The sequence below is a fragment of the Dryobates pubescens genome, chromosome 36 (assembly GCF_014839835.1).
Source record: "Dryobates pubescens isolate bDryPub1 chromosome 36, bDryPub1.pri, whole genome shotgun sequence".
Lineage (NCBI taxonomy): Eukaryota > Metazoa > Chordata > Aves > Piciformes > Picidae > Dryobates > Dryobates pubescens.
Window position 1 is genome coordinate 3,376,943 of NC_071647.1, and position 25,403 is coordinate 3,402,345.

A 25,403-nucleotide genomic window follows, 5' to 3' on the forward strand; every position below is an offset into this window, starting at 1 on the left:
TGAGTGTGCACATGTGTGTGTGAGAGAGAACACCTGTGTGTGCACGTGTGAGTGTGCACATGTGTGTGTGAGAGAGAACACCTGTGTGTGCACGTGTGAGTGTGCACGTGTGTGTGTGAGAGAACACCTGTGTGTGCATGTGTGAGTGTGCACGTGTGTGTGTGAGAGAACACCTGTGTGTGAATGTGTGTGTGTGAGAGAACACCTGTGTGTGCATGTGTGAGTGTGCACGTGTGTGTGTGAGAGAACACCTGTGTGTGAATGTGTGTGTGCACATGTGTGTGAGAGAACACCTGTGTGTGCACGTGTGAGTGTGAGAGAACACCTGTGTGTGCACGTGTGTGTGTGCATGTGTGTGAGAGAACACCTGTGTGTGCATGTGTGAGTGTGAGAGAACACCTGTGTGTGCACGTGTGAGTGTGCACGTGTGTGTGAGAGAACACCTGTGTGTGAATGTGTGAGTGTGAGAGAACACCTGTGTGTGCACATGTGTGTGTGAGAGAACACCTGTGTGTGCATGTGTGTGTGTGCATGTGTGTGAGAGAACACCTGTGTGTGCATGTGTGAGTGTGAGAGAACACCTGTGTGTGCACGTGTGAGTGTGCACGTGTGTGTGAGAGAACACCTGTGTGTGCACGTGTGAGTGCACATGTGTGAGTGTTCACGTGTGTGTGTGTGAGCATGTGTGTGAATGTGTGTGTACCCATCACCTGTGTGTGAATGTGTGAGAACGTGTGTGTGTGCACATGTGTGTGAGAGAACACCTGTGTGTGCACGTGTGAATGTGCACGTGTGTGTGAGCATGTGTGAATGTGTGTGTGAGAACACCTGCGTGTGAACGTGTGAGAACACATGTGTGTGAACATGCTGTGTGAATGTGTGTATGCACGTGTGAGGACATGTGTGTGACTATGTGTGTGAAGGTGTGTGAGAGAACACCTGTGTGTGAACGTGATTGTGTGACGTGCACGTGACTGTATGAGAACGTGTGTGTGAGAACACGTGTGTGTGAACACGTGTGTGACTCTGTGCGTGCGCACGTGCCTGTGTGTCTGTGCGCACATGTGTGTGTGCCCATAGCCATGTGCACATGCACGTGCACATCTAAGTGTGTGCAGTGCACATGTGTGTGTGTGCACATACCCACGTCAACACACACATCTAAGTGTGTGCACAGCTGTGTTGGACACCCAGGCGTGAGCTGAACCCGTGTGCCCCCGTGGTGTGTGCACAGATTTGCACTCCTGTGCACGCACACACGTGTACACACGGGCACACGTGCATGTTAATGCGTGCACACACACGTGTGGCTCCACACCGACAGCCTCTCTAAGGGGCTCCAAGCCCCCCAGCCCCAAGTCCCAGGGACAGTGACGCGGCCAGGGGTGAGGTGGGCAACCCTTGCACACGCACTCAGAAGCGCCCCTTGGCACCCACCGGCCACCCCACTGCTTGAGGACACCCACAGGGGGGTCCCCAAACCCCTCATGCCCCGGCCATGGGGTCAGGATGGTGACCCCACCCCCACCCCTCTTCCATTCTAGGGGGACCCTCCGTGCTGAGGGACCCACCGGCTGCTGGCCTGCGCCCCCGGCTGGGGACCCGCGGGCACCCAGCACGGTGCCAGGAGGTGCGATAGCTGCGGGCTGGGTGCTCTGATAACAGCCCCCCCCTCTCTCCCCCCGCGTTATCTGGGTGCTGCCAAGGGCTCCCCTCCTTGAAACAGCCCTAGGGATTTTGGGGGTCCCCCCCGAGTGTCCCATTGCCCCCCCGACTGGGCGCTGCAGGGCTGGGACCACTCTGCAGTGGCAGAGGAGAGCGTGGGGCAGCTCGGGGAGGCGCAGAGAGGGGGGACGTGTCCCCGTGGGTCATGTCTGGGGGGGCGGGGGGGGGTGCTGGCTCTCCGTTGAGGGTGACTCTGATTTATCTGGGTGATGGGCACACACACACACACACACACACACACACACACACACACACACACACACACACAGAGGGGTGTCTGTGGTATTCACCCCCACTTCAATCACCCTGTCCCATTAATAGGGACACCGAGGCAGGATGCCAAAGCGGGGTGCTGGGAGCGTTGCTGGCCCCCACGAGGGCTTCACACCCATCTGCCCCCCCTTGTTTTGGGGGAGTCCCACGCACTCCACAGATCCCGAGGGAAGGGGTGATGCTCTGCATCCCCCCCCAACCAAGCAGCCGGGATGGGGAGAGGGACAGCCAAGCTCAACCCGGGAAGGGGTGAAGGGCCCCCCGCGTACCCCAGGGGCTTCCCATGCTTCCCCCCCCCGCCTTGCCCATAGGGGTCCCCCCCAGTGGCACGTCATGGCAAGGGGCTGGACTCTGCAAGGAGGAGTGGCCCCCCCGGGGGATCGCTGCCCCCTCCAGCTTCACCCCCTCTCTTTATAGTCCCCCCCAAGGGAGAGATTTTCTCCCGGGGGGGGTCTGGAGGCGGGGAGAGCATCAGGCCCCGCAGCCCATTATCTATTTCTTTTTTTTGGGGGGGGGAGGCGGTGCACGGCCCGGTGGCGTGGGCATCATCGTTGAGGGGGGGGGAGGTGTGGGGGAGCAAAGCCTGCGCGGTGCTGGGGTTGGGGTGGTGGTGGGAGGGGGGACGACACCCACGGGAGAAGGGGCATCGCCCGTGGCCGTGGCCGTGGCAGGGCTGGGCCCGCGGTGGATGGCAGCAGGCTGCGTGCGGGCTGCCATGGCTCTGGGGCTCTCCAACAAGAAAGCTTCCTCCAGGAACATCGCCGTGGAGAGGAAAAACCTCATCACCGTCTGCAGGTGCCTGGGGGGGCCGGGGGGGCACCACAAAACAGAGAGGGATGGGAAGAGGAAAGGGAAAGGGGAGGGGGGGAGAGAGAGAGAAGAGGACCACCGCTGGTGGGGATGGAGGAGATGGGAATGGAGATGGGGAGGGCTGGAAGAGGATGGGGGGGGTCATATCACACACACCCCCACCGCCCGCATTCCTTTCACCCTGGGGGGGATTTGTTTTGTTGTTGCTGCAGTCGGTTTTGGTGAGGGGGGAGGGGGCAGAAATTAGGTTTGCCGGGGGGGGGAGGGAAGAAATTGAGATTCGGGAGGAGAAGGATGCAGGAAGGGGGTGGGGGGGATGGACAGGAGGCTGGGGGTAGCGGGGCTGAGGGTGGGGGGATCGGGGCAGTGGGGCTGGGTGGGGGGCAGCAAGGAGAGGCGATGGGGGACACAATGACAACATGGAGGCTCCCGGTGCTGGGGATGCCGGGGGCAGCCGGGTCGGGATGGAGCAGGGGGGAGCTGGGGGTAGGGGTGCAGAGGAGAGCACCGGGAAGGATGGGGGAGCTGGGGGGGGCAGCAAGGCCCGGAGGGGGCTCAAGCCGGGACCCCCCCGCTGGGGGTGGGGGGCCCAGGAAGTGACGTCAGGGCCCCGCACCGGGGCTGGAGGGATGGAGGATGCGGGGATGGAGGATCCCGGTTGCCATGGAGACCGGCTGGACCTGGCGGGGGCAGGGATGGGGTGGTGGGGACGAAGCAGGGGCTGGGGGTCCTTGCCTGTCCCCAAACGCCAGGTGTGGGAATGGGCTGATTCCCCCCCACTGGCCCCAGGTCAGGGGCTGCTGGTGCTGGGCTGTGCTGGGAGCCTGGCCCCAGACTACTTGTGGGGATGTGGGGGGCACTGGGGCTTGGAGGCATCGTGGCAGGGCCCCTCAGGTCCTGCTGGTGGGGTCTAGGGGATCTCAGGGCTTCTCACCATGGCATGGGACACCTCCAGATCTTGCTGTCTTGACATGGGGACCTTCAGAGCCCATCACCATGCACAGGGCACCTCCTGACCCTGCTGCCATGACATGGGGACCCCCTGGGTAAATTCACTACAGCACAGGGCACCTCCTGACCCTGCAGCCATGATCTATAGAGCCCCTGGATCAGCTTGCTATGGCACAGGGCACCTCCTGACCCTGCTGCCATGAGCTATAGAGCTCCTGGATCAGCTTGCTATGGCACAGGGCACCTCCTGACCCTGCTGCCATGACATGGGGACCCCCTGGGTAAATTCACTACAGCACAGGGCACCTCCTGACCCTGCAGCCATGATCTATAGAGCCCCTGGATCAGCTTGCTATGGCACAGGGCACCTCCTGACCCTGCTGCCATGAGCTATAGAGCTCCTGGATCACCTTGCTATGGCACAGGGCACCTCCTGACCCTGCTGCCATGAGCTATAGAGCTCCTGGATCAGCTTGCTATGGCACAGGGCACCTCCTGACCCTGCTGCCATGAACTATAGAGCTCCTGGATCAGCTTGCTATGGCACAGGGCACCTCCTGACCCTGCTGCCATGATCTATAGAGCTCCTGGATCAGCTTGCTATGGCACAGGGCACCTCCTGACCCTGCTGCCATGAGCTATAGAGCTCCTGGATCAGCTTGCTATGGCACAGGGCACCTCCTGACCCTGCAGCCATGATCTATAGAGCTCCTGGATCACCTTGCTATGGCACAGGGCACCTCCTGACCCTGCTGCCATGAACTATAGAGCTCCTGGATCAGCTTGCTATGGCACAGGGCACCTCCTGACCCTGCTGCCATGATCTATAGAGCTCCTGGATCACCTTGCTATGGCACAGGGCACCTCCTGACCCTGCTGCCATGAACTATAGAGCTCCTGGATCAGCTTGCTATGGCACAGGGCACCTCCTGACCCTGCTGCCATGAGCTATAGAGCTCCTGGATCACCTTGCTATGGCACAGGGCACCTCCTGACCCTGCTGCCATGAGCTATAGAGCTCCTGGATCACCTTGCTATGGCACAGGGCACCTCCTGACCCTGCTGCCATGACTTGGGCACCCCCAGAGCTCTTTGTTATGGCACAGGGCACCTCCAGATGATGTTGTCATGACACAGGGGCCCCCTGAATCAACTCGCCATGGCACAGGGCATTTCCAGACCTTGATGTCATCACATGGGGACCCTCGGGACTCCTCCCCATGGCATGGGACAGCTCCAGACCGTGCTGTCACACCACGGGGACCCAGAGGCAGGGTGATGCCCCATGCACCTGCCCTGTCCCCCGCTGTCCTGCTGGGCTCGGCGTGCTTCGTGTCCTCAGCATCTCTCCTCACCCAGCACGGGCAAGCCGGGCGGAAGGGGAAGCCATCACCGCCCGCGCACGGCCAAGGAGGAAAGGAGCCTTTGTTCGCCCTTCCTGGCCACTTGCACAGCGGGGGAGCTGCAGCCGCCCCGTTGGGGTCCCTGGGGATGCGGGGACACGGGGGTCAGCGAGCCGCAGCCCATGGCTCAGCCCGGGGCCCTCCTCCCCCTGCCGGGCTCCAGAGCCGAGGTCCGCGAAAGCATTTTGCTCCCTGGATGAAACCTAAGGGGTGCTGGGTGCCCGGCACCTCCCACCCGTGGTGCCCATCCCCTCCCACCCGTGGTGCCCATCCCCTCCCACCCACGGTGCCCATCCCCTCCCACCCACGGTGCCCTTCCTCCCCGCCAGGTTCTCGGTGAAGACCCTGCTGGAGAAGTACACAGCAGACCCCATCGACGACTCCTCCGAGGAGTTCGTTAATTTCGCTGCCATCCTCGAGCAGATCCTCAGCCACCGCTTTAAAGGTAAGGGTGGTCTGTGGGGACGGGTGCCCAGGCAGCCCCTGGCACGTCCCTGTCCCCACCCCTGTGCTACATGGTGGGTGGGGCGGTGTCTGCGCTCACGCCGGCACCGCGGGGCTCTGGGAGGGGGTTTGCCGGCACGGCAGCCCCCGGCCGCAGCCCCTGGGTGCCCGCAGGCCCTGTCAGCTGGTTCAGCTCGGATGGGCAGCGAGGGTTTTGGGACTACATCCGCCTGGCCTGCAGCAAGGTCCCCAACAACTGCGTCAGCAGCATCGAGAACATGGAGAACATCAGCACCTCCAGGGCCAAGGTCAGAGAAGTGCCAGCCCCAGCCCTGTCTCTATCCCTGTCCTCGTCTCTACCCCTGTCCCAGGCCCCTTTCCTGTTCCTGCCCCTGTTTCTATTCACATTCAGTCCCTGGCACGTGGCCCCATCTCTATCCCTACCCCTGCCCTATCCCATCTCCAGTCTCATTCATCCCATCTCCATCCCATCCCATCACCATCCCAATGCTATTCCATCCCCATCCTTAACCCAGCCTGGTCTTCATTCTTATCCCCATCCCATCCCCATCCTTAAACCCATCTCCATCCTTCTCTCAATCCCTATCCCCATCCAAACCATCCCTATCTTCATCCTTATTCTCATCCCCTCTTTGACCCCATTTCCTCCTCCCTGCCCTCCTGCAGCCCCATCTCACCCCACAGGGTCACTGGGATAAAACAGGATCTTTGGGTCCTCATAGAGAATAATGGGACTGGAAGCATCTCCTGGGTAGGGACCACCCAACCCTGGAAGCAGGGAGCCCAGGAAGCAGGCAGGAGCATGGCTGAGGGGCAGCTGCAGGCAGCACAGCCAGTGGTGGTACAGGCAGTGGTGGCACAGCCAATGGTGGCAGAGCCAGTGGTGGTACAGGCAGTGGTGGCAGAGGCAGTGGTGGCAGAGGCAGTGGTGGCAGAGCAAGTGGTGGCACAGCTGGTGGCAGCACAGGCAGTGGTGGCAGAGCCAGTGATGGCACAGGCAGTGGTGGCAGAGCAAGTGGTGGCAGAGCCAGTGGTGGCACAGGCAGTGGCGGCACAGGCAGTGGTGGCAGAGCCAGTGGTGACAGAGCCAGTGGTGGCACAGGCAGTGGTGGCAGAGCCAGTGGTGGTACAGGCAGTGGTGGCAGAGCCAGTGGTGGCACAGGCAGTGGTGGAACAGGCAGTGGCGGCACAGGCAGTGGTGGCAGAGCCAGTGGTGGCACAGGCAGTGGTGGCAGAGCCAGTGGTGGCAGAGCCAGTGGTGGCACAGGCAGTGGTGGCAGAGCCAGTGGTGGCACAGGCAGTGGTGGAACAGGCAGTGGCGGCACAGGCAGTGGTGGCAGAGCCAGTGGTGGCACAGGCAGTGGTGGCAGAGCCAGTGGTGGCACAGGCAGTGGTGGAACAGGCAGTGGTGGAACAGGCAGTGGCGGCACAGGCAGTGGTGGCAGAGCCAGTGGTGACAGAGCCAGTGGTGGCACAGGCAGTGGTGGCAGAGCCAGTGGTGGTACAGGCAGTGGTGGCAGAGCCAGTGGTGACAGAGCCAGTGGTGGCACAGGCAGCGGTGCCACCTGTGCTCAGGCCCCAGTGCCTTGCAGGGCCGGGCCTGGATCCGTGTGGCGCTGATGGAGAAGCGAATGTCCGAGTACATCACCGCAGCCCTGCAGGACAGCAGGACCACCAGGTGAGCAGCCCACGGCCTGGGTGGCCACAGCCATGCCTGAGGCACCCTGGCAGTGCGAGGGGCACGTGGGTGCTGGGGGTGCCCAGGCAGCCTCGGGTCTCCCCACAGGCGGTTTTATGACGACGGAGCCATCATGCTGCGGGACGAGTCCTCGGTGCTCACCGGGATGCTCATTGGGCTCAGCGCCATTGACTTCAGGTAAGCACAGGTGGCACGGTGGGACGTGGGCACCCTGCCCCTGCTGGCCCCACCCCGGGCTGCCCTGACCTTCTGCTTCTTCTCCTGCCACCACTCAGCTTCTGCCTGAAGGGGGAGGTGATGGACGGCAAAACCCCGGTGGTCATCGACTACACGCCCTACCTGAAGTTCACGCAGAGGTAAGAGCTGGGGTGTCCTCTCTGGGGTGGGGACCCCGCTGCCTGGCCCCCAGCACCCTGGAGAGGCTCAGCCGGGCTCCCCCCAATGCATGCCAGCCACCCATCGTGGTGCCACCCCTGTAACCCCTCAGCTACGACTACCTGAGTGAGGAGGAGGAGCGGGGCAGCGTGGAGAGCAGCACGAGCGAGGACAGCTCCCCCGAGCACCCCTACCTGCCCCTGGTCACTGATGAGGACAGTTGGTACAACAAGTGGCGCAAGATGGAGCAGAAGTTTCGCATCGTCTATGCCCAAAAGGTACCAGGAGCTGGGGTGGGGCCACCTGAGTGCCAGCTCCTCTGGCATGCTCCATCCCAGAGCATCTCCCACTGCATCCCTGCTGGCCCGGCGGGACCCACAACCCTTCATCCTGCTGCTGCGGTGCCACGGGCCTCTCTTTGGCACCCTGGGGTCCAGCTGGCACAGCAGGGAGCTGCTGATGGTGATCTCACGCAGGGCTACCTGGAGGAGCTGGTGAGGCTGCGGGAGTCCCAGCTGAAGGACCTGGAGGCGGAGAACAAGCGGCTGAAGCTGCGTCTGGAGGAGGTGATGGTGCAGAACCAGCTGGAGAAGAGGGAGCTGGAGGGTGTCATCCTGGAGCTGCAGGAGCAGCTGTGAGTGGGGACCAGCCACTGATGCCAGGCCTGGCTGGGCACCGTGGGTGGGTGTGCCTCTGGAGCCTGGATGCACTGTGAGCTCTGGGTGGGTCCCCAGGGCCCCCCAGACCATGAAGAGCAGGGTGAGTGGTGGTTCCTGACACCACATATGCCCTGTGGGGTGCAATGGGTTCTCAACACCTGGGTGTCCCATATGTCCTGTGGGACACAGTGGGTCCCCAGTGACCCCTGTGCCCCATGGGATGTGATGGGTGGCAAGGTCCCTAGCACTCAGGTGGGACACAAAGGGTGCCCAGTGTCCCATGCACCCTGTGGGATGTGGTGTGTCCCCAACATCCCATGGGGCATGAAGGTTCCCTTGTGTTCTGGGGTGTGTCCCCCCAGTGTCCCATATGTCCTGTGGGACATGAAGGGTCCCCTGTGTTCACTGTGTCCTGTGGTGTGTCCCCAGTGTCACATATGTCCTGTGGGCTGCGTCACCCAGCAGGTGCCCAGGGCTGACGGCTGTGCTGGGTCCTGAGCACTCCACCTTTGCTACAGGACGGGGCTGATCCCTTGTGAGAACCCACAGCTGACCCAGCTCTCCAAGGAGATGGTGACCCCCCTGGTGAACCAGTGGCCCTCACTGGGGACCCTCAATGGCAACGAGAGTGGCTCGGACGGCAAACTCTACAGGAGGTAACCCCCTCGGAGGGGCCAGAGTCACCCCAACCTACACCCAGCATCCTATCCCAGCCCGCGGGGGAGGGAGTCTGTCCCGGGCAGGGGATGTGGAGGAGGGCTGGTGGTGGGCCCGTGCTGGCCCCGGGGCCCGTGGGGCAGGGGGGCTCAGCGCCGTCCCTCCGCAGGCACAGCTTCGTGAGCACCGACCAGCTCTCGGCCGAGAACAGCCTCAGCTCCGACTCCCAGCGCCTGGGCGAGGGCAAACGCGAAGGGGAGCCCTGGGGGCCCCTGGGTAAGACCCTCCCCCACCCATCGTAGGGTGCCCCGCAGGGCTCAGCACGACCCTCCACACACACTCAGGCACCTTGGCAACCCCCCCTCCCCCTCCCAGTAGCCCCCATCCTCACGGCAGGGATGCGGTCCCATCAGTGAGAGGACGCCCAGGTTCATCCCGGTGAGGTGGTCCCCGTCATCGTGCCCCCCGCGGCGGGGCTGGGGTGCAAAGTCACAGCCCCCGCGCCGTGACCTGGTTCCCCTCCCTCTCTGTGCCCGCAGGGAAGGACCCCACGCCCTCCATGCTGGGGCTCTGCGGCTCCCTGGCCTCCCTGCCCAGCTGCAAGTCCCTGGCCAGCCTCAAGTCCAACGAGTGCCTGGTGAGCGACAGCACGGAAGCCAGCCCGACCCGCAGCCCCAGCTGAGACCCCCGGCCCCCTCGCCGCCCCCCGGCCCGGGCCCCCGGCCCAGCGCCGCGGCAAAGGACTGACCTCGTGTCCCTCCCACCTCTCGCCATCCTGGGACCGACGAGGGACTTGCTGAACCCACCGGGGAGGCTGGGGTCAGGCATCCCCCTCCCCATCTTGCCATCCTGCCCTCGCTGCATCTTGGACCCCCAGCCCGGTCCCTGGCTGGAGACATGGACCTGTTGGGATGGGGGATGCTGGACTGGGACCTATGTGAGCTAGGGATGGGGTGGGAGGGGTGAACTGTGCTCGGGGGTGACACACACTGGGAGCAAATGCTGCTGGGGAAGCAAGGTGTGGGGGTTCAGAGCCAAAGCCCCTCCAGGGCTAAGGGTCTGGGCACAGTCCTGGTGTCCTTCCTGCTCAGCCATGGGCATAGCCCTTGGGCTTTGCTGTACCCAGCTCCCCCCAGGGGCTGCAGTGGGGCTGGCCTGTCCCTCTCTTTTGGGACCAGCTGTAGCAGCATAGCCAAGACAGGGACAGACCCCCCACACACACCTCCCTCCTCCTTCCCTGGGTTTTGGGTAATTTTGGTTTTTACTTCAGCCCCATCTGCCTTGTTGGAGCAAAAGAAATCAATAAACACAGCAAGATGAGGTGGCCTCCATAAGCTCCCCCGGAGCCAGGAGAGGGAAAAGGTGGGACAAGACCCCTGCTGTCCCCCAGTCAGAAGGTCTTGCCTGAGGCAAGGATGTTATGGGCAGTTCAGAGAACCTCCTTCAGCTCCCCCGGGCAGGGAGAACACCTCTGGGACAGAGCAGGTCACCCTCACTACTGAGGAGCTGCTGCAGGGGGAGCAGGGATGTCCTGGGGTCTCCTTCCCCACCAGTGAGGAGCCGGTGGGTGGCAGCACCATGCCCATGCACTAGGGACACACACTGCTGGCACCTGTGGGAATGCCTTCCCCAGCCATGCAGGGAAGAGACTCCTCAGCCTAAGAGACAAATAATTCCTTTTATTTAAGAAAATAAGATCAATTCCCCCCTGGAGTCCCATGGCAAGCTGGGGCTGTGCCCACACCCAGCAGGCTGCTGGGGCAGAGCCTCAGGGTGAGAGGACAAGGCAGGGGCAGAGGTTGCCAGAATTCCTACCAGCCTCTTCCCCCAAGAGCAGCAGAGAGGTCTGCTCCCATGCAGGGTCCAAGGTCAGGGTCTGGCAGGGGACAGAGAGACCACAAGTGGGAGGAGGAGAGGTATGGAGGCCAGGAGAAGGTCCTGACACGTCCCCATGCCCTCCAGGGTGGGCAAGGGGATGCTGTGCGTGACTGATAGTGAGGAGGGGCAGACCTCTAGCTGGAGCAGGGCTTGGGGGTCTAGGCAGTTGCACAGAGAAACCCCCTCTGAGGGTTTGGTCCTCAATGGAGCTCCAGCTCCCATCTCCTGCTGCCTTGAGTCTCCTGAGGCACCCCCTCCTCGCCAGAGCATCCGTGAGTCCAGCAGCAGCATCTGTCCAGCCTCCAGGGATGGGCACGGGGGCTCCACACTCCCCTAGTGTCACAGCAGCAGGCACAGATGTCCCCCAGTGCACAGGACAAAGGCACTTGGGCTTTGCACAGCTGAGTGCAAGTCACTGCTCCCGGGGCAGGGGGGAGTGGGCTGGCACTTGGCCCCCAGGGCACCGGAAACATCCAGCCCAGGCCCAGCTCACAGCCCTGGCAGCCGCTCCTGGTTCAGCTTCTGGAAGAAGGTCTTGCCAAACTCGTAGGTGCTGATCATGATGGCACAGGCAGGTGCCACCTTAATGACACGGGGCAGGAAGCCTGCAAGGACAGCCTCACTGTAGTCCCTCAGTGACACCAAGAGACTCCAGACCAGGGCTGGGGGCACGTTGCCTTACCTGCAAACAGCCCCCGGGCACCAGACTCAGCCCGGATCCGCCGCAGGAGCAGCCAAGTTGAGGAAGGCTTGGAGGCTGTGACTGTGGGGAGAAGGGAGTGGGTGAGGATCCAGGGGTGTCCCTGTACCACCAGGGAATGCCCCCTGAGGCACCCACTCGGAGCCCACCCCCTCACCTGGGTGCACCTCGCTGTCTCCCAGCTCAATCTGCCGCTGGGTCTTCACCACATCGAAGGGCAAGGTCAGCACTGCAGCCACCTGCGGGGACAGCAGCCTGGTGGTGAGGGGACCTGATGCTGTCCCAGCCCTGCCATGACCTCCCAGTGCTGTCCCTGCCTATTTCAGGCTCTGCCATCGCTTCCCAGTACCACCCCAGCCCCATCCCTTGCTGCCCACGGGGACCATTCCCCCTGCTGAGCAAAGCCCAGGGCCCCAAGCTCACCGTCCCAGAGATGGCCCCGGATGTGAAGCTGATCATGAAGGTGGCCGCATCCAGCCCGGCCTTGCCGCAGAGCCACTCCTTCACCAGCTCATAATTAAACCAGTAGAGAGCTGGGAGGGAGACAAAACCACCAGTGCTGTGAGGGGGCACCCTGGGCACACCAACCTCCCCCGCTGCCGGCGCCACCGGCGGCCCCGCAGCCCTACCCGAGAAGGGGACGTCCCGCAGCACGGTGGGTGCCCAGCCCCTCCAGAGGGACAGCCAACCATCCTGGGCCACTGCTGACTGGATGCAGACACCCAGCTCCCGGTAGCTGAGCTGCCTGGACTGCATCTTGGTGCGGATGAGCTCCAAGGGGCTGATCACCGTCACCGCCCCCACTGCAAGGGAGGGGACGGAGCACGTCAGCTCCAGCGGCTGGCACGGAGCCGGCGCCGGCACAGCCAGGTGCCCAGCGGGGGCTCCCAACGCCTGTGAGGATACAGGGTGGGCACAAGGGGACCCCCAGGGAGGAGGGGTACTCACTCCTGGCGAGGGCACCGGCCAGCAAGGGGATGTGGTGCCCGCGGCTCCCCGTCTGAGCTTGCAGGTAGTCCCGGAGCTGGTCATAGGTGGTGAAATAAATGGCAGTGGCTGGCACAGCCATGACCCTGTGGAGGAGGAGAGGTGTGAGGGGCATGTGTGCCCTCCCCAGGGCCTGCTGGGAGGCTTGGGGAGGATGCCCACGTGCCCAGGCAGGCGTCAGGCACCCAGATTCACCCCCAGGCAGGGTGCACACTCACAGGGTGGGGGGCAGGCCGCTCCACAGGGACCTGATGCCCTCGTAGCGTGTGATCTTCACAAAGGCATCCTGGGGAGAGAGCACAGCCCCAGGGAGAGGGGTCAGATGGGCAAATCCCCCCTGCACCAAGCACCTTGACCCCTGCCCACCCTTCCTGTGCCCACAGCCCCTACCAGTGTGCCGTTGAAGCGTGTGGGGGCCTTGTACCAGGCGGTGCAGCCGTTGCCATTCTGGCAGACGTACAGGTGGTCCATGAGGCCATTGCAGTAGAGGAAGCACTTCCCTGGGGTGGGGGGTGAGAGTATCACTGTTGTTAGACAGGAGACCTTTCCCTTCTGCCCCGTGCCCAGCCTATTTGATCCCCAAACCCATTGCTGCTTCTAGGAAAGCCAAACCCTCAACACCCAAGGCTGGTGGGGAAAAAGCTCCAGACTGAGGCCAGGAGAAGGAAAACCCTCCAGCAAGGGTCCAGCCATGGCTAGACCCACTGGTTGGGGGGCATCCAGCCTCACTGCAGAGCCAGCAGCACAGCAGGAGACAGTTTCTGACTTGTCTGTTACCAGCTCTGCTGCCCTGACACAGTGGGGACCCATTACAGGAGCCAGCATGGCCCCCAGATCGTGCTCTCAGGCCAGAGAGTGCAGAGCAAGCGAGGCAGCAGAGATCCAAGGGGACATTGACCAGGACAGGGGGACCACAACCAGCCAGGCCTGCTGCACACCAAACCCTCAAACCAGCCCCAAAGCAGGGCTGCAGGAGATGCTGCAGGGCTGGGGACAATCCCAGACCTCACACCAGACAGCAATGTCCTCTCAGCCCAAGAGTCCAAACCACCACCAGCAGGGAAGCAAACCGGGGCCAGGGCCTGGCAAAGCAAAGCTGCCGGTGGCAGGAGCTGCCCACAGCCCCTGGGCATTACTCACATCTGGCCTGCTGAGCGCCCCAGGGCACAGACTGAGCTGGCAGTGCTGAAACACACAATGGGGACATGCTGAGCAATGACATGGGGGACATGCTGCCACCACCCCAGGCTGGGGCTCATGTCTGCGTTGCAGCTCCAAGCCAGGCAGTTGGAGAGCTCCATGGATGAAGGGGCTGGAAGCCCTCACAGCCACTTCCCAAATGATCTCTACTATAACCAAACCAGTCTGCTGGGACCAGCCCCCTGACCCTGGAGGGAGTGGGGCAGATGGTGAGGGATGGAACCCATGGGGTGTCTCCTGCCCAAAAGAAGCTGTGGGGAGCATCATGGAGTCAGGCACAATGGCAGTGGGGATTAGAGCAAGCACCTGGAGCAGGCTGAGCCCTTCCACCCCACTCCCCAGCAGGCAGGGGGCTGCCAGGCATTGGCACAGGGCTGTGGAGCGGGAAGGATGGAGCCAAGCCCCAGCCTGGCTCCCCTGGCAGGGCCCCCCGAGCCCGTCAGGGTGAGGGGCCCATGGTAACCTGCCACCTCGTGATGGCCCCACGCTCAGGAGCTGAGAAACCCTGGCCACCAACTCCTGCAACTGGGTCACCCATCTTGGGCTCCTCAGTGGCTGACAGGGGAGGGGGTTGCTGCCTGGAGCCCCCCACCCTGCTTACCTTTGGAGAAGGGAGTCCTCTGGGCCTGCAGCCGGATCTTCACCACGTCCAGCGGCGTCACTGAAACACAACCACCCTTCAGCCACCTTGCCCCCGTGGCAGCCCCCCCCCCCCCAGCACGGTGCCCACCCCCTCCCCGGGGTGCTCACCGAAGAGAGAGGTGAGGATGGCTCCTGTCCCCGAGGCCAGCATCTGCTGCAGGGGCGTGATGGCCCCCCCGGGGCTCGGCGACGTCTTCTCAGCCATGGCGCCGTCTGCCTGCAGCACACAGCGGGGGGATGCTGCAGGCCGGGGGATGATGGGGGGGTCCCTGCCTGGGGGTGAGCGATGCCCCCCCAGCATCCCCACTCCATGGGTGCAGGGACAAGCGTCCCCCTTCTGGCAGCGCTATCGGCGGGGCGCAGGGCAGGCGCGGCCCCCCTGTAATCGTGCTGCCCCTTGGCGGGGGGGAGGGCAGCGACAGCTTCTGGAGCCAGCGCGGCCCCGATAACACCTCCCCCCCCGGGCCCCACCGCTGGCAGAGGGCCCAGCCAGCCTTCAGCCTCCTTGGGGAAGGAGGATCGCTCCCTCCCAGCACTTGGAAAATCAAGGGACAGGAAGCAGCAAAGTCCAGAGAGCAGCGGTGCCGAGAGAACCCCCCCGGGACGGCAGCAGAGCCACGCAGGGGGAGGGCTGCGGGGGGGGACCGTGCGAGCCTGCAAACAAGCGTCTCAAAAAGGGGTCTGCAGGGCCAAGGCCTCCTGCGTGCCTCCCCCCTGCCCTTCTGCTGCCCCCCACGCTGAGGCTTGGAACGGCTGCGGCCCCCGGGGCCGGCACCTCTGCCCTCGGGAAGCCGGGGCCATCGCACCCTTCCTGCGGGAGGGGGACACGGAGCAGCGAGCCAGCGCTCACCCTGCAGCCTCCGGGCCAGCTGCTCCCCCTCGCCGCAGCCCGGGGACGGTCCTCGCCACGCCGTGGCCGTGCCAGGAGGGTTCCAGGCGTCCAGAACCCATGGATTTATTTATTTTTTTTCCCTTTCAAAGCCAGGGAATGCAGCAAAAAAGCCCTTCGGCATCTGACTCAGCAATTCACAAGGTCAGAGCAGTCATAAATATCCCAGTTACAGGCTTTGGACTCGTTCAGTGCCCAAGGCTGCGAGCGGGGATGGGTCCATCCCCCAGCTGCACACACCAGCCCCCCACCCCGGGAGAGCTGGGTGCTGCCTGTGGGGTGGGCATGGACCCCACTGTACCTGTCACGGGATGGTGCTGAGGCAGCACAGAGCCCTGGCACGCTCCCCGTGGGCCACGCAGCCAGTGCCAAGCCAAGCCACGGGCAGGGCACCCAGCCCAGTGCTGGATCTGCCCCTTCACACAAAGCCTTATGCAAGGGGTTGGGGGGGGGGAGGGGGGGAGGGGAAACCTCTCCGCACTGCAACACCTGAAAGGCTTAAAACGTGCTCTTTCTACGTGGTATTCGTACATGCCACAACACGGCCCCCTCCCTGGGGAGTGGAGCACCTCCCGGCCACCGGTGAGGGCTACCCAGCTTGGATCACAGCTACCCAGCTTGGATCACGGCTCCTTTTTCCATCCAAGAAAAACAAACAGACAAACAAACCAAGCTCCTAAAACCATGCTCCACACACCCCGGTGCCCCGTCTGGAGCACCGGTGGGTCTGGGTACAGCGCTGGGATGCTGGATGGGGGAATGCAAATAGAGCGTTTAAGACGATAAAGGGAAGAAATGCCAAGGGGCAGGAGGAGCTCAGCTGCCTCTTCCCGTGCAGGAAGGGCTCAGCTGGATGTCCAAGGGGGAACATTGAAGGAAATCCTGCAGACAGACCCCTCCGGTGCCTCCCAGCGCCTGGGCTGCTCTAGCCTGGGGCTGCCAAGCTGCGTTTTCCACCCACCCCTGCCCCCGGCGTCCCTGGAAGGGCTCCAACAGCCCCGGGGGCCTCTTCTTGCCAGGGCACAGCCCCGCCCGCGCTGCCCTGGCTGGGGCAGGACCTGGGCACATGCCCGGACAGGCAGAGATGGCGACCAGGGCTTCTGAAGAGGGGTCGGCCGCAGTTCACACCCCCACACTCCGAGGGTGGGCTGGGGGGCAAACCGCGCACCCTGTGTGCCCCTGGGCTGGCCTGGTGACCCCCACCCCCCAAGTTGCAGCTTGCACCCCTGAGGTCTGCATCGCCCCTCCAAGGTTTGCAGACAGCTCCCTCGAGGCTCGCAGCCCCCGGCCCAGGGCTGTGCCCAAGCCACTGAGGTTTGCAGACCCCCTCCAGCACTCCAGCCCCCTCCTCAAGCGCTGGACCACCCCTGTGCAACTCCCCTCAAGGTTTGCGCCCCCTCCCTCGGGGCTCATGGCTCCCAGTCCAGGGCTGCAACCCTTCCACTGGGGGTTTGCTGATCCCCCCCCCAGACCTGCCCCCCTCCGTCGGGGTCTGTACCACCCCCAAACACACGATCCCCCTCCCCAAGCGCTGCACCCACCTCCTCAGGATCTGCAGCGCCCCCCGCCCTGCCACGCCCCCAGGCTTTGCACTGCGTGGCCTGAGGCTTCTCTCCCACCCCCCAACAAGGCTGGGGGCCCGGGGGGGACCCCCGCAGCCGCCTCTACCCCCCAGAACCACAGAACGACCCCCACCACCGGGGGAAACTGAGGCAGCGGCTGCCGGGTCAGTAGGAAGGTCACGGGGGCGGGGAGGTCACCGGGGAAGCCCCTCCCCACCTGCTCATTCCAGCCGGACGCGGCGTTCCCCTCCGCCGGCACCGGGACAGGGGCAGGCGGCGGCGCCTTTAAGGAGCCCCATGGGCGCCTCGAGCCCCTCCGCCGCGCGCCGGCCCGCGCGCCACTTCCGCCCCGCCCCGCGCTGCGCCGCGCCGGCGGCAGGGCGCGCGTGCGCCAATGGGTCCCGCGCGCCACGGCGCCCCCTGCTGGCCCGGCGGCTGCAACTGCCAGCGAGAACCCGCGTGGTGCGGCAACGCGCCTGGCAGAGAGTGCCGGGGTGGGAGTGAGCCTGGCACCCGCACCGCCGGGGCAAGAGTGAGCCTGGCACCCGCACCGCCGGGGCAAGAGTGAGCCTGGCACACTCAGTGCTGAGAGGGGGTGAGCCTGGCACCCGCACCGCCGGGGCAAGAGTGAACCTGGCACACTCAATGCTGAGAGGGGGTGAGCCTGGCACACGCACTGCCGGGGCAAGAGTGAGCCTGGCACACGCACCGCCGGGGCAAGAGTGAGCCTGGCGCACGCAATGCTGGGAGGGGGTGAGCCTGGCACACGCACTGCCGGGGCAAGAGTGAGCCTGGCACACTCAATGCTGAGACGGGGTGAGCCTGGCACACGCACCTCCGGGGCAAGAGTGAGCCTGGCACACGCACCGCCGGGGCAAGAGTGAGCCTGGCACATGCACCGCCGGGGCAAGAGCGAGCCTGGCACACTCAATGCTGAGAGGGGGTGAGCCTGGCACACGCACTGCCGGGGCAAGAGTGAGCCTGGCACACTCAATGCTGAGAGGGGGTGAGCCTGGCACACGCACCGCCGGGGCAAGAGTGAGCCTGGCACACTCAATGCTGAGAGGGGGTGAGCCTGGCACACGCACTGCCAGGGCAAGAGTGACCCTGGCACACGCACTTCAGGGAGAGAGTGAGGCTGGCACACCCGCTACTGGGAGAGGGGTGAGCCTGGCACACTCACCACACTGGCAGAGAGGCACCTTGCACATCCACTGCACTGGAAGCCTTGGGGCTGGCACATTCACCATCCCAGGGCTATCAGGGTTTGCACGCTAGTTGTGCCAGGGCAAGCTGGGACGTGGGACTGGTCTGGTGCCCAGCATGCCAGAGCTGCCCTGTTCTGTGCTGCTTCCTGGGGCATGCAGCCAGGGCCTGCATCGCTCCACTGCTAATGAGGGGCAGAGCTTGATAGCCCCTGCCAGCCAAGCTGGCCCTGGCACAGCGAGCATGTGATCAACAGCCATGAAGTCACAGAATCGTTTTGGTTGGTAGAGACCTTTCAGGTGTCGAGTCTGACCCTTAACCCCCCACTAAGCCACGACCCTCAGCACCACATCTCCACAGCTTTGAGACCCCTCCAGGGATGGGGACTCTACCACTGCTCTGGGCAGCCTGTTCCAGGGCTTGACAACCCTTTTGGGGATCAAATTTTTCCTCATGTCCAACTAAACCTCCCCTGGGGCAACTTGAGGGTGTTTCCTCTTGTCTTATTGCTTGGAAGGAGAGACTGACCCCCATCTGGCTCCAGCCTTCTTTCAGGGAGCTGTAGAGAGCAATGAGGTCTCCCCTGAGCCTCCTCTTCTCCAGGCTGAACAACCCCAGTTCCCTCAGCTGCTCCTCACCAGCCCTGTTCTCCAGACCCTTCACCAACTTTGTTGCTCTTCTCTGGACCTGCTCCTCCAGCCCCTCAATGTCCTTCTTGGAATGAGTGGCCTAAAACTGAACTCAATATCTAAGCTGCAGCCTCACCAGTGCCAACTTCAGAAGTACCTCTAACCCCTCCCTTTTATGCTCCCTCACTTCATCTCTGCCTGGACTCAGGAAAAGGGGTGACATTGTCCAGTGCTGAAGATCAGAGCAGATGGTCCCCTGGGTGCTGGAGCCAGCAGAGGAGGCTTTGGGGTTTGCCTGGTGCAGCACAAACCTCACCCCGTGATCCTCACAGCTTCTACACATACAGCAGTCACAGCTAGGATGCAGCAAGATGCTTCCACAGCCTGGCCCCACCAGGACAAGCAGAGAGGACACAGCTCCTCCAAGGTGCTGCTGCAGGGAATGGGAAGCACCAACATCCTACTCCCACCCCAATCTCCCCTTTCAAGGTCCAAGGGGAGGAGGTGGATGCCAGCTGGGGCCTTTTAACCCAAACCAAGCTAGGGAGGGGGCATCTCAGAACCCCTGGGAGCTGGGCTGTAGGAGGTGGGGGTTTTTTAGGAGGGGGTGGGGGTGTCAAGAGACTAAAGAAAGGGGCTTTTGGGGATCTTTGCTGTGTGTTGGAGAGCTGGGAAAAATCTCTTTTATTAGGAGGCTGCAGGTTGTCTTCTGCCTTGCCAGCCCTTCTGCTTTACTCATGAAGAACTGTGAGAAGAAAGTTCTTAAGTTCCTTCTCTGGTCTCAGAAGAAAGATGCAAACATGTGCTGCTGCACGTGGAGGTGCAGCCTTTGGGGTGGGTTGCTGTGGTGTCTGGTGGGAGCTCATGCCTCTGTCAACAGGTACAGGCACTGGAACCTTCTCTGGTAGTTCCACATGGCCCTCTAAGAGCTGTGGCTTCATTTAGGGACTTGCCTTGGCTGGGAGGTTAAAACCCTGTCCTTGCTCCACGTAGGTGCTCAGGTTTGCTCCTTGTCATGTGTTGGAAGTACCTGGGTGCTCTGTGGAGGGTTCTGAGTCCTTTGTGCAAAGAAGTGAGCCCTCTGGGGTGGCCCTGCTTCTGGTGATGGGCTTGCCTCTGGGGTGGTCTTCTGGTGGTGTCTAGACAAGAGGCTTTAAGCTTGCTTGGCTATGTGCTGGTGGGAGAGCAGCGGAGCAGTGCTGAGGGGTGACCTTGCTGCTGGTGAAGGTGCTGCCTGGTGCTGTAGTGAGAGCTGATAACAGCAGATGGCTCTCAAAGCCCCTCTGAAAGCTGGGTGGAGGCTGCCAAGGAGCACAGGCTCTGGGCCTGGCACAGTACAGCCCCAGCAGGTAACAAGTGCTGGCTGGCTGGGTGTGTGGGGCAGAAGAAGTGGGACAAGACCACGGTGGTGCTGCAGCTGCTGTGTCCTCCTGGCAAGCCGCAGGTTCCTGGAGACTGCTTTTGCGTGCATGTGCGATGACTTTACTGCAAAACCTGCCGGTGGCACTGCATGATGCAATCCTCTCCCTCATGCCAGGGCTGAGCTCTCGCTCTGACTCAAGCTCAAGGGACAGAGGCTGTGCTGCTGCCCGCACCCCGCTCTGGTCCTCTTTGAGCGCCATCCTGTGGCCAAAAGAGGAAAGACTCAAGGACAGGCGGTCCGCAGATGGCCACCAGCAGGCTGTGCCCGGGGCAAGCAAGCAGGAGCGGTTTAGGGCTTCAGCGTCTGCAGACGCAGAGGTATTTGGCGAGCAGCCTGTTCCACCCCAGGGCGATGTTCCCAGAGCCGTGGTGGCTGCTGTCCGCCAGGGGGAAAGTGCCTCCTGGCTGCTGGTGTCTCTGAAGTTTGTCAGTGAAGGGCACAGCTAATGCCAGGAGCAGCGATTGGGCTTCAGCCCTGCGAGGAACTGCTGGCATCTGGGTAGAGGTCGTAAACAGCTCCGGGGTTGTGCGTGAGGGAGAGGAGCTGCTGGGGCTTAGTCTGGGTGTGCAGACACAAAAGGACCCTGAGGTCTCTGCCAGCACTCGCTGCCCTTCCAGGATACCAAGGCAGTCTTGACTTTGCGATGTGAGGCCAGGAGCCTCTGAATTCCCACAGGCTCACATAAGTGAATGCATCCTGTAACTCCCCGATGAGTCAGCTCTGCCTCTTAGATGCAGGCTTTAAACGGTCTGGAAAGCCTCTTGAAGCTGGCAATTTAGAAATGGAATAATGATTCATTAAGAAAAATACATCCTGAGGGCTGCTGGGTCTTGTATCTTCTGTTGGCAGTTGTTGGGCTCTGTGTGCCTCAACTGGGGTGGGGAGAAGAATCACCTTTTACTTGCTGGGGTGGTGGCAAGAGGGTCTAAGTACCTCCGTCTGGATTTGCCAGCTCTGAGGTGGTCAGAGGAAAGCGGGGAGTTGGTTTTCCTCCGCTCGGTGCTGCTTAGGAGGGAACCTCGCTGGCTCTTTGTGCTGAGTCACCTCCTGGTCGCTGCCTGCCCGTCCTGGCCCCCGAGGGTGTTTCTGCCTCTGATTTACATCTCGACAGCGCCGATGGCCTCGGCAGGAGTTGGAGGGGGTGGATCCTGCTCCCGTTGCTTGTGACGATGAAATTCAAGTTGACTTCAGATGGAGAGAACCGTGTCGGGGCTGCAAATGTGTGCAGTTTGGTTTCTACTTGGGAAGAACGGAGCCGGCTGGGCTCTCACCCATCCCCTCTCGAGCTGCAAAGTTCCACGCAGTTAGAGCTGGAAGGTTTGCAGGAGCCTTGTTCTGGTTTGGGCAATGCCTGCTGTGCCTGACAGAGCACAAGCACGGCTGGGAAACCGCTTGTGTAACACTCAGCTCGGGGCTTCGGAGCCCGGCGAGCTCACGGAACGCAGCTGGCTCCTGGGCTGCTGCCAGGGCTGCATTAGCGGCGGCCGTGCCCTGGGCAGCGAGTCTGGGAGCTGCGTCTGCCTGGGGCTTCCTTACTGAGCAGGGGTCAGCCCATGGGCTGTCAGCCTGCTGCAGCACCTGGAACTGATCAGAAAGATCAATCCTGTCTCCCTGCTGAAAATCATTCTAAAAGCCATTAGCCTTTCTTCTTCCTTTCTTCTTCCTTTCTTCTTCCTTTCTTCTTCCTTTCTTCTTCCTTTCTTCTTCCTTTCTTCTTCCTTTCTTCTTCCTTTCTTCTTCCTTTCTTCTTCCTTTCTTCTTCCTTTCTTCTTCCTCCTTTCTTCTTCCCCAGGTGAACTTGAAGAGCCAGGTGGCAAAAGGGATCTGAGCTGTAATGGAATTAAACTAGTGCAGAACTGGAGTGTTTATTCCAGCTAGGACCATGAAGGTTTTGCCAGAGCCATCCTTAATCTGAGTTAAGTGACTGAAATGAAGCAGCTTGTGGTCAGATGAGGCCCTGGGGACATTAGGTTTAAACCCACTGCAGCCCAGAATTCCCAACACAGTCCTGCAGGTCAGTTCCCACTGCAGGTGAGACCTGAGCAATCATCTCCTACCTTCTGTGGCACCTGCCTGGGAAGACTTTGCTATGGTGTGGAACAGGTTACAAAACTCAGCTGTGGGGATGAAGAGCCCTGTTTATGGATGAGGAAACAGGTATGGAAGCTAAAGGCTTAATGTTTCCCTTCCTTTATAACTCAATGTTACAAAACACTGTCTTGTTTGTAGCTAGCAGCATTGTGAGCTGAAAGATCAGGGAGGAGAAGGAGCCTGGATCAAGCTGGAAGGGTATGATAAGTTCACAGAGCCTTTATCCTGTAACCAAACCCACTCTGTGAACATGAAGTGGGCAGAAGAGCTCTGTGCAGTAATCAAACCTTTGCCTCAGCTGTCAGCCTGCTGTGTCTGCAGGTGAGGAATGTGCCCACAGAGTGCTTCTCTGCAGTTCCTCTTGGCCAGCACAGGATCTGTTGATTACTGTGAGCTCATTCCACTTGGGGCTTGGAGCGCTCGGCTGCGCTGCAGGACTTGGGCTGCTCCAGCACTTCCTGTAACATCTCAGCCTTGCTGCAGCAGCAGCACCCTGCACCCATCCAGTGCAAAAGAGGGGGTGCAGGGAGCAGAGGTGGACCTGAGATGTGTTCCAGGATGAGCATCATGCTGCACAGCAGGGCTTGGCATCACAGGGATGGATCAGCAGCAAGCTGAGATGTGTGCTAAGATGTGGGGAAGGAAGGCAGCTGAATGGGAAGGGATTCTTCTCCCAGCTGGGGGTGGGCTTAGAATCACAGAACTGTCAGGGTTGGAAGGGACCTCAAGGATCAGCCAGTTCCAACCCCCTGCCATGGACAGGGACACCTCACACTACATCATGTGCTCATAGCCACATCCAGCCTGGCCTTAAAAGCCTCCAGGCTTCTACCACCTCCCTGGGCAACCTGTGCCAGTCTCTCACCACCCTCATGGGGAAGAACTTCTTCCTAACATCCAATCTGAATCTACTCCTTTCTAGTTTTGCTCCATTGCCCCCACTCCTATCACTCCCTCACAGCCTAAAAAAGTCCCTCCCCAGCTTTCTTGTAGCCCCCTTCAGATACTGGAAGGCCACAAGAAGGTTTCCTTGGAGTCTTCTCTTCTCCAGACTGGACAACCCCAGCTTTCAGTCTGTCTCTTTAGCAGAGCAGCTCCAGCCCTCTGATCATCCTTATGGCCCTTCTCTGGACACATTCCAGCACATCCACATCTTTCTTGTAGTAGATATGGATCTCCCACCTGGGGGAAGTTGTCTTCCTCCTGGGGGGAGTCTTCTTCCCCTTTGACATGGACACTCAGGCCACGTTTCTGGCCCTGCAGGGTGCTGAAGAGGAAAAGCCGGATGTAGATTTGATTATTTCTTAGTAGTAATCTTATTTGCCAAGCAGATCCATGTGCTGCTGTTTCTCTGAACACAGAATTATGCAGCAAGAGGCTGGGCCTTTGCTCATTGTGCCTTTAGGGCTGCTGCTGGGCCCTGAGCAGCTTATTTTCAAGTGCTGTGCCCCGGAGCCAGGACAGGAGGGTGACTGCAGTGCTGGAGGATGACTATGGAGGAGCACTGCTGTTCCCCTTGAGGCTGGCAGCACTCTGGTCTGCTTAATTCTTGACTAGCCTTTGCCAACAGACCTCCTAAATGACCAGAGTGTGTAGGAGTGGCACTGCCTGAACATCACCTGTGACTGGCTGATGATGTGTCCCCGGTCCACAGTTTCTGGGATCCAGAAGGGACTCTGTTCCTGGTGGGCTGAGAAGTCAGGCAGTCCAAGCTGAGCTTTGAGCTGACTTCAGGAAGCCAGGTGTCATCATCCTGAGTACTTTGTGGGGAGTCTCTTTTGGTTCTGCCACCTCTAGACAGAGTCCTGTTAGAGGATGCTGAGCTGATCCACAACCAGTCTGGTGCTCCTGGTACATCTGGACTGCCTGCAGGAAGAGCTGCTGTTCCAGAGCTGGATTCTAGCTGCTTGCATCCTAAGCTCAGCTGCAGCTTGTTCCCTGTTGCCTCACAAGGATGGATCTCCTTGTAGTGCTGTAGTAGTTACTTTACAATTCCCAAAGCATTGCTGTTGGGCTTTTTTTTTTGGAGAAGATGTGTCTGCCCTGGGGAAAAATATCTAATTATTCATAGTGGGTATTTCCTTGCTAAAAAAATGGGCAGAAAAGAGGCCTTCCTCTGGTTCTAGCTGCCTTGCCTGTTTCTGTTGACCTGAAAAAGCCCTGCTTCATGGTGGTGCATATTCATGAATCCACTTTGCTTCCCCTCAGGACTGTACTTTGTACTTCTGCAGTTGTGGATACTGTAGTAAGAGAAGGGCTTTGGCTCCTCACAGGGCTGGCTGTGACAGCCAGGGCTTGTGACAGCTGTCTCAAGACACCTTGAGACCTTTATTCCAAGCTAAGATGGACCATTCCCAACCCTATCTGCTTTTAAAACCCTCTGATGCTGTAGATTCACATCTGTTTCTCTTTATCCCTCTTGAGCTTTCTCTGTCACAGCCTCTGCCAGAAGCCTGTTCTTGGGCTGGACACTTGCCCTTGATTTACACCTCGCTGTTTCTTAGGTAAAACTGAAACCTGGAGCCTGTCTGGCAGAAGATCCCTCCTGCAGTTTCTCCACTAAATCCAATTGCCAGGGATGCTAAGCCCCTAATGCAGGGCAGGAAGTGCAGTGGAGGGATCTCCACTGTGTCCAGAATGTTCCCAAGCAGAGCCAGAGCATCCCAGCACTCCTCCAAATGAGGTGAAGAGGAATCTTTAGGGATTGCAACTTGTTTCTTCAGCCTCATCCTCCACTTCCCTGTGCTTCAGGCTGGGTTGTGGGTCCTGTATTGGGTAGTAAGGGAATCCCAGCACTCCTCAATGCCTCAATGATTAACATGTCACCTGGTGACTCCTTCCCACAGGTATCTGCTGAACCAGATGCTAATTCCAGCTGCCCACCCCTGTTCCTCCATGCATGCTGTGGAATCCCATTGCTGTTGTACATGTAGCTGGAGGTGTGTGGTTAATGGCTGCAGAGCTTCCTGCCCTGTGTAGGAGGAGGCTGCTTTCTCTTTGTCAGAGTGGAGCTTACCACTGGATGAAATCAAACCTGGCTGGCTGCACACTGTAGCTGCTGTCAGGGGGCTGGTGAGGAAGGTAAGGAGATGCTGCCAGCAGTTAGTGAGCTGTTGGTCTCTTCATCTCCTTGGATACTGAGGACAAGTATTCCAGTGGGCTTTTCCTTCCCATGTAGT

The 25,403-nt window shown here is 61.0% G+C and overlaps 2 protein-coding genes across 6 annotated transcripts; one reads left to right on the plus strand and one right to left on the minus strand.

The window, feature by feature from the left end:
* Positions 1 to 2,622: 2,622 nt before the first annotated feature.
* RUNDC3A (RUN domain containing 3A) lies at positions 2,623 to 10,331 on the plus strand. 2 transcript variants are annotated; one of them, XM_054176953.1, is made up of 11 exons: positions 2,623 to 2,793; positions 5,492 to 5,607; positions 5,781 to 5,914; positions 7,220 to 7,305; positions 7,414 to 7,503; positions 7,602 to 7,682; positions 7,814 to 7,979; positions 8,178 to 8,335; positions 8,879 to 9,016; positions 9,187 to 9,293; positions 9,557 to 10,331. In XM_054176953.1, the coding sequence occupies exons 1-11, from the start codon at positions 2,687 to 2,689 to the stop codon at positions 9,697 to 9,699; spliced, it is 1,326 nt and encodes a 441-aa protein (XP_054032928.1). In that variant the 5' UTR covers positions 2,623 to 2,686; the 3' UTR covers positions 9,700 to 10,331. The 2 variants fall into 2 exon arrangements, with proteins under 2 accessions (XP_054032928.1, XP_054032929.1); XM_054176954.1 differs by lacking the exon at positions 9,187 to 9,293.
* Positions 10,332 to 10,679: 348 nt separating this feature from the next.
* SLC25A39 (solute carrier family 25 member 39) lies at positions 10,680 to 17,219 on the minus strand. Of its 4 annotated transcripts, XM_054176942.1 has the most exons (12): positions 17,093 to 17,219; positions 14,533 to 14,641; positions 14,384 to 14,443; positions 13,723 to 13,767; positions 12,973 to 13,082; positions 12,801 to 12,868; positions 12,544 to 12,668; positions 12,225 to 12,398; positions 12,019 to 12,128; positions 11,753 to 11,834; positions 11,578 to 11,658; positions 10,680 to 11,500 (listed from the first exon to the last, which is right to left on the minus strand). In XM_054176942.1, exons 2-12 carry the CDS (start codon positions 14,627 to 14,629, stop codon positions 11,385 to 11,387), a joined length of 1,068 nt encoding a protein of 355 aa, XP_054032917.1. In that variant the 5' UTR covers positions 14,630 to 14,641; positions 17,093 to 17,219; the 3' UTR covers positions 10,680 to 11,384. The 4 variants fall into 4 exon arrangements, with proteins under 4 accessions (XP_054032917.1, XP_054032915.1, XP_054032916.1 ...); XM_054176940.1 differs by lacking the exon at positions 17,093 to 17,219 and having other exon boundaries at positions 14,533 to 14,837; XM_054176941.1 differs by lacking the exons at positions 13,723 to 13,767; positions 17,093 to 17,219 and having other exon boundaries at positions 14,533 to 14,836.
* Between the last annotated feature and the right edge of the window lie 8,184 nt (positions 17,220 to 25,403).

Excerpts from the sequence above, each read along its gene's own strand:
- SLC25A39 (XM_054176940.1), bottom strand. The coding sequence starts at position 14,725 with ATGCTGGGGGGGCATCGCTCACCCCCAGGCAGGGACCCCCCCATCATC. Across the intron at positions 14,444-14,532 it reads CATCCTCACCTCTCTCTTCG|TGACGCCGCTGGACGTGGTG; the intron begins GTGAGCACCCCG and ends GTTGTGTTTCAG. Across the intron at positions 13,768-14,383 it reads GAGGACTCCCTTCTCCAAAG|CACTGCCAGCTCAGTCTGTG; the intron begins GTAAGCAGGGTG and ends TGTGTGTTTCAG.
- RUNDC3A (XM_054176953.1), top strand. The coding sequence starts at position 2,687 with ATGGCAGCAGGCTGCGTGCGGGCTGCCATGGCTCTGGGGCTCTCCAAC. Across the intron at positions 5,608-5,780 it reads CCTCAGCCACCGCTTTAAAG|GCCCTGTCAGCTGGTTCAGC; the intron begins GTAAGGGTGGTC and ends GGGTGCCCGCAG. Across the intron at positions 9,017-9,186 it reads GACGGCAAACTCTACAGGAG|GCACAGCTTCGTGAGCACCG; the intron begins GTAACCCCCTCG and ends GTCCCTCCGCAG.